Here is a 7,457-nt window from a genome sequence, read left to right as displayed (position 1 = left end):
CAACTCATTTCACTGTAGTTTATTACCCTCGTGTCTCGGTGCAGTGGCTTTTATCTTCTTGTTGTACCCCTGCATGCAGGCTCCACCTTCAGACCACTAAAAGAGGAGAAGAAACATGGGAAGGGCAGATCAAAGAAAAAGCCGGGTATGGTCACAGGAATACCAAGACACATACAGAAAGAACTGGGTATGTTTCTTATTAAAGCACAAAAGGTTCTAGTTTCATTATAAATTAATGTATTTTAGCCTGACTAATACAGATTTTGATCCATTTCCTAATTGAAGGGCTTGACAGAGCTGCATGGACTGCATCCCAGTTCACTGACGCTCAGCTGTCCAATGGAGGTTTAAGCATTTCCACCGTCATTCCCACTATGGATAGCATGTCCATCGCCTCAGTCCCAGACGGAGCAATAATGCCCCTGCAGAACACGAACAGTCTTCAGCAGGCTGTAAGGGAGGAGCCGTCACAGCTCCAGCCACAGGAAGGACAGCAGGATGACCTCGCTCTTCTACGGCACTTGTTGCCCCAGTCGTTCGATCCACAGAGGCCGAATTCACTAGCCTGTCCCTGGATGACCACGTCAGGCAATGCTCCATCCAGTCCAGTGATGTATGTCTCTCCTGAGGCCACGTACATGTCCAAGATCATACCAAATGCAGTACTGCCTCCGTCCGTGGACGTGGTTGAACTCAGCCGCAACAGAAGTCGCAGTAGCGTTCGCATGGTGAGCAAGAGCAGCTTGGCATCAGCCAGTCCAGCTCCGTCAAGAGCCTCGTCCCGGGTATCCTCCAGGCTCTCCTCACGAGCTCCATCACTGATGTCCTCACGGAATTCTTCTCGGGCTTCCACCCATCGGACTGCCACCCTCTCGGAGTGCTCAGGCTGGAGCCACTCAGGGTCATCGGAGACGCTGGTCTCGGATTCTTCCACCATTTCTAGCAGCAGCACTCCTCGCGTAGCCAGCAGGGCCCAGGCAGAAGACAGGAGTGGACCTGCTATGGACAAACATTATCCTGGTGCCCAAAATACCCCTGTGCAGTTGAATGGTAGCAACCAACCAGAGGAAGCTTGGAAGATGTCAGGATCTACGGGTAATTTTAATCGCAGCTTATCAGTGGTTAAAAAGAGCAAGAGACCGCCGCCTCCACCAAGTCGCTCATACTCGCTGCATTCCCGTACACATGCAAGAACCTTTGATAAGAAGAAATCTCTGGAAAATGGGTCTCAGAAAGTTGAATCCCCTTACAGTACCTATCCAAGTCAGAATGGCAACACAGCTGTTCCATCTAAAGAGAACTTGATCAGTCAGAGAGCAGTTTTAGCAGAGCTACAGTTACAGAAAGGCCTTCAGATGCATGCAGGTAACAAACCCTATTCCCACACTAATGGAGGGAGTCACCAGAATAAGCTCAAGCAGTTCATACCGTCTATTAAGGGTCTAACCGCTAATGGTGTGGTTGCTTCACCAACTGTGATGACTCTTATGGCGCTCCTTGAGGTTCCAGATCCCCCGAAAGTTTTAGCTCCACCTCCACCTCCTCCTGAGGCATGGGCACACAATCAGCGCACCTTTGAACTACTGTGTGGACCTGGACCTGTCAACTTTGAGCGCTGGGCCCAAAAGAGAGGGCTGAAGATTGAAGTCCCAATCCAGATGGTTAAAAGGAAAATACCACCAACAAGCCGAGCTGCAAATGAAATGAAGGACAATACAAAAGCACCTAAAACTCAAGAAGCCGTATTAACAGACACGACATATAGGACTACTCCTACAAAGATGTATGTTGATGTTCAGCCTCCTTATGGCAGTGCTCTGCCTTTACCCGGGCTTACCCGTGTCCGTCCGTCCCCGACTCCTTCACCACCTCCTGAACATATACCCCCCCTGCCCCCAACAGACCAAGTTGTACCTCTAAAAGAAGATGCGTCCGCTCAGTTCCGAGAACCAGTTGATGACATCATATGTCCCCCTCCACACCCTTTGTTCCCACCACCTGCACCTCCTACAAAGGTACCCCCTCCACATCTGTCAGGTGGGCAGGATGAAACAAACTTTTCATCTCCACCCATGCCACCTTCTCTACGGTTTTTATTAAAAGTTCCTCCAGTGCCACAGGATGCACAGCCTTCAATATTAGCAGCATCAGCAGAGAAGATCCCACCTCCTCCTCCAATGATCCCACCTTCTCCACCAACGATCCCACCTCCTCCTCCAATAATCCCACCTGCTCCACCATTGATCCCACCTGCTCCACCAGCGATTCCACCACCTCCAACATCTAGAACTCCACCTCCACCAGCAATCCCTCCTCCTCCAACACTGATTCCTCCTGCTCCTGCGGAGATCCATACTCATCCAAAACAGACCACACCAGACGTATCCTTCAAGCAAGCTCAGATCACATCCACACCATCTAATGTTCCTCCACCACCGCCATTACCCACAGATCTTAAGAAAGAAGTCAAAGATATCACAATTGACAAACAGGAGAAATGTCCATCTACGCCCACCACCCACACTATTGTAACTTCAGAGGAAAGTCCTACACCAATGGTCACACCTTCTTTATTACAGACAGTTCGTCTCAGGTCGATCAGGGCCAATGTGAGCCAGGCTGAAACTCCTGGAGGACCTCCAAAACCAAAGCATCAGACCAGTGGTCAAGAGGCACCCCAAAAGCCAATAAGAAGATCTCTGATTTTGATAACATCTGATATTCCCTCACATCAGAAGGATGATGCTCCACCTACTACCATTGTACAGGAGAATCAGGGAACAAGTCCACCATCAGACATCCAACCCAAAACTGAACCAAAGGTACTGTCTGGAAGTGCTGATCAGGTTGTAAAACCTGAACCCCACAGCCAAGTCAGTATCCCAGACCAAAAAACTCAACAAGCAAACACTGAACCAATCAAAGAGTCCTTGTCTGCTGAATCAGTACCCCAAACCCCCAAATCAGAACCTGAAACAAAGACCACAGTGCAGGAAATAAAGAATGCAACCCCTGAACTATCAAATATACTAATCCCTGATGAACTGAAAGATCATCTCGTTACCATAAAAGAAGTGCAGGATGACTCCTGTGAGAAAAAACAAAGTCCATCACTGGTACAACCAGAGCAAGATGTTAAACTTTCCAAACCCCAGACATTAACACTTACGTCTCCTAAACTCAATCCTGCACAGAAAGTGCCTTCAGCTAGCATTCCTTCGTCTTCCATGAGCCTCCAGGACGCCATTCGTCGGAAAACTGCTGCCTTGTCGTCTACAGATAACCAAGCTAAGCGCCTGAGTCTGCTGCATTCCCCCCCACTGTCCACAGGGGCCATCTCACCCACATCCACAGCAAACTTTATCTTCTCCAAAAGCTCGAAAAAGGTGGTGATAGAAACATCTCCTTTGTCTCCGGAGTCCAAATCAGATCCGAGAAAGACGCTGGTGCAAGAGTTGAATTCTGTTCCTCGAACATCCAAACCTGCTGCTGATCCCCACAACACAAAGGCCAAAGTCCCTCCTCCAGTCGCTAAGAAGCCCGGTGCTAAGAGTGAAAATATTACCCATAATGCCTCAGAGAGCAACATGGACACTGTGCAAACTGCTGGTCAGTGAGCGCAGCCAGAGGAAAGAAGGTAAGGCCTTATGACTTATTTTTTTATCCTAAAGAACTCCAGATGTCCACAAGAGTGTTTAATATTTTAACACGTGAAATTAGGAATTCTATTTAATAAAACACATCAGAAATTCCAGAAATGAGAAACTCTCTGTTTAATGAACGCACATTTAGAACAAAAAGTTTCACTGAACACATGGTTGGATTTGCTGAGCTGATCATCTTTGTTGTCCAGCAGGTGATGGGCGGGGCTATGATGGGATATGACGACCGGGACCCTGTTACTTTCGATATTCATCCACTGTAAATAATTCACAATCACGACCACGAGGTGGCGCTGTGTAGTGTGCGCTGAAGAGGAAACTGATGTGACGAAGCCCTCAGAAAGAGAAATGCCGCTTGAAAAGAAAGATGTTGGATGTGGAGAAAAAACAAGTAAAGTTAATGAAGTGAAAGAGACAGGAGGAACGGAATGAGGAACACTTCCAGGAGGAAAGTAGCTCGTGAGAGATGTGTGGAATAGTGAAACAGGAGAAAAGCTTTGTGTCCTGTTGTTGTTTTTTTGCAGAAGGTGTTGGTCTGTAGGACATTTAGAGAATTTATGATGATGTAAATAATTTGTCATGTACAGTTCTAACGTTTTGCCCAGAACAAATTGAAACAGGTCTATTGACTGGACCTTCCTTTAATTTTGTTTGATTTTAATATATGAGGTTTCTTTGTGCACTACTCTTTCCTGTCTGTGGGGAATCACGGATTTAAGACCTTTTTAGATTTTCTTTCGTTTCTTTTGTCTAACTTATTGTTTCGAAAGAGAAATGCGTTCTTCACTCAGCCACTCGGCTTCTTTCAGGTCCGGTCTTCTTGAACTGCTTTTCTTTTGCTTGTTGTGTTTGTTGTAATGATTTAATTTCAGAAAGTATCCGAGAAATATTTACATGGAGCAGTACAGCATGTGTTAAATAATAGAATTAAAATCAGGCATTTTTACGTAGCCTGCAGTTGCTTCTGCTTAGAGAGCAGGATGGTCATTTTTCATTTATTATTTTTTAAAATGCACCTTATAATCACCTCTGACCTGCAGACTGGACTATAACCAGGTCTTTCTTCACGCTGTTAAACCATTAAACACAGTCTGAAGCAGGAAGCTGTCATTCTGTCCATCAACCACACACACACACACACACACACAGCTGCTGCTGAGTTCTGGACTCAGACTGGTCAGGAGGTGGTGATTAATTTTCTCTAACAGCGGCTCTGACCATAGCGCAGGTTTATATTTATGCACTGGCTCTGAGACCTTATGGTTTCCAATCACATGGCTCAATCACATGGACGTGTACAGAACACACACTGATAAAATGATAAGATTGATATGATATAAACTTCACTAAAGAAAAGATAAAACACATGATTTAAATCTGTTTATGTGGAGTTTAGGCCACACACACACACATACACACACTACAGTAAAGCGTCCAGATTAAATCTTTTGATAAAGAGCTCTGCAGCTTCCTACCTTGCAGCTCTGACCCCGGCTCTCTGTCTGTGGTCAGATCTGTACTCTAGAGCAAATCACAACACATTATACCTCTGAATTCATCCTGACTGCTGGACTAATCCCTGAAATATTTATCCCCATGGTTAATTCATTAATTAATGTGAGATGTAAAGCCAGGTTACAGACCGTGCAGCAGACACACCATCATCTGCTGCTACACACATTCACACACACACACGCACGTTTCTATCAGGAAGTGTGTGTGTGTGTGTGTGTGTGTGTGTTACAGTTTCTCAGTCGCTGGAACACATTTGTCCACACATTTTCTAAACAGTTAACACACACACACACACACAGGCTGAAACTGAAGCTCACTGACCAAAAGGAATCGTTTTGTTAGCACAATGTTCTAAACACTCACAAAACTTTAAACATGTGCAGCAAAAGCAAATATTTCCACCAGACACTACAACTTGTGGTCAGAATAACATGTATATTCAATCATTACACACTGGACAACAAAATACACACACACACACACACAGCTATATGAAATTACTCTGTTCACATGTTGAATGTAGTTTTAAAAAATAAATAAAAAACCAACCCAAAGGAAACTTGTGTAGAAATATCTCAAATAAATAAATAAATCCAAAAAAAAAAACCCTTACAAAATACACAAACTCGAGTTGAAACCATCATAACATTTATATTTCTAAACACTCCCTGGTCTGCGGTCACTGCTGCCTGGACTTCACACAGTCTTATGGTATCCTGTTGAACAGGAAACTGAGGTGACGAGGTCCTCAGAAAGAGAAATGTGGAGGAAAGACTGATGGGGAAAGAAGGAATGTAAAAAATGAGGATAAGGAAAAAAAAGAAAGATGCAATAAAAAAATAAAATAAAAGCTTCTTGACTTTTTCTTCTTGCACTTTCCCCCAACTTCCGTGTGTAAGAGCAGCAGCTCCACTACATTACAGTCTCGGATCTATATTCTGAGGCAGAGGCAGGATGTGAAGTGACCTCAGTACAGTTTAATGCTGACCCTCAGTGAGGACACAGAACCTGCACTCGGCTATTTGATCCTTTTTTCAACAAGCAGAACCTTGTTCCTGAAGTCCATCTCAAAAACGTGTATGGAGAGGAATCCGAGTCAGCAGAACCTGAATCAGTAAAGCTTGAAGAAACGCTGGTCTAGACATGTTCACAGGTCATAATGACGACTAATTCAACAGCTGGCAAAAGAACTTCATCTCATTTTCTATAAAGGAGATTCAAAGAGATTCTTTATTTAGAGAACTGATTTTTAGCAGCTGTTTTGTTTGTGTGATGATGATGATGATGATGATGATGTGTGTTTGGTCTTGGTTCTGCTACTGTAACCCTGATGTTGATGTTTCTCCTCAGCAGCAGACACAAAGCTCTGGGAGAAGATCCTGACTCCATGCTCACACACTACCTGTTACAGATGGATCGCTTTCTATAAAATGATAGAATTCTATAAACTTGTACATTTCAACATTTTCTAGAATTCTGTTCTGTTTAAAAATCTCAGAAACAGAACCTGGATTTATTCCATTTATTGATTTTTGTATAAAAAGTCAGGATATAAACTGTACACACTGTAGATGTAAAAGCTGAGAGTAAAAGACAGATGAATAAAGGAGATGTGTGTTCATGAAGACTGCTGCTGTGTGGTGTCTGTTCACACTGGAGCTCTGATCTTCCAGTTTACTGAATTCACTAAAATATTCTTCTCAAATGTCTGGATTCATAAACACACTGGGATTTTTCTTCATGAAGGTTTGAAAGTCTGCTTCCATTATTAGGGCCCAAGCACTGGTATTGCACAGGGCCCTTTTGTTTTCGTAAGGATTGTTATTACTTTTTTTTTTTCAATTGTCCGGGCCGTTTTGGTGGTCTTACCATGCTGAAAAATTCATGAAAATCAGGTTGGAATCTGCGGCCATTAGGAGGTGAGTGTGGCTCGGTCCTGGGCGTGGCACACACCCGTCACAGCGCCCCCTGGAAAATCTTACTGCAGAGCTGATACACACTTGCACGTATCCATGTACAACTTGGTACACACTTTCACACTGCATGTCATTAAGTCTAATCCACTGAGTTATTTTGAGTTGTTTACAAAACACACCCAATAGAATTTGAAATACTCCTTTAAGGGAATTGATACAACCGCCACCAAACCCAGGCTAATATGATCTCAAGACAGTGATACAACCGCCACCAAACCCAGGCTAATATGATCTCAAGACAGTGATACAACCGCCACCAAACCCAGGCTAATATGATCTCAAGACACTGATACAACCGCCACCA

The 7,457-nt window shown here is 44.2% G+C and overlaps 1 protein-coding gene across 2 annotated transcripts; it reads left to right on the top strand.

The window, feature by feature from the left end:
• The first annotated feature begins 38 nt into the window (after window positions 1-38).
• Window positions 39-5,661, top strand: si:dkey-157l19.2 (formin-2). 2 transcript variants are annotated; one of them, XM_058382555.1, is made up of 3 exons: window positions 39-187; window positions 286-3,637; window positions 3,857-5,661. In XM_058382555.1, exons 1-2 carry the CDS (start codon window positions 148-150, stop codon window positions 3,615-3,617), a joined length of 3,372 nt encoding a protein of 1,123 aa, XP_058238538.1. In that variant the 5' UTR covers window positions 39-147; the 3' UTR covers window positions 3,618-3,637; window positions 3,857-5,661. The 2 variants fall into 2 exon arrangements, with proteins under 2 accessions (XP_058238538.1, XP_058238547.1); XM_058382564.1 differs by having other exon boundaries at window positions 3,854-5,661.
• The last annotated feature ends 1,796 nt before the right edge of the window (window positions 5,662-7,457 follow it).

Source organism: Hemibagrus wyckioides, linkage group LG03 (assembly GCF_019097595.1).
Source record: "Hemibagrus wyckioides isolate EC202008001 linkage group LG03, SWU_Hwy_1.0, whole genome shotgun sequence".
In the NCBI taxonomy this organism is placed as follows: domain Eukaryota; kingdom Metazoa; phylum Chordata; class Actinopteri; order Siluriformes; family Bagridae; genus Hemibagrus; species Hemibagrus wyckioides.
This window is presented reverse-complemented; position numbering and strand designations above follow the sequence as displayed.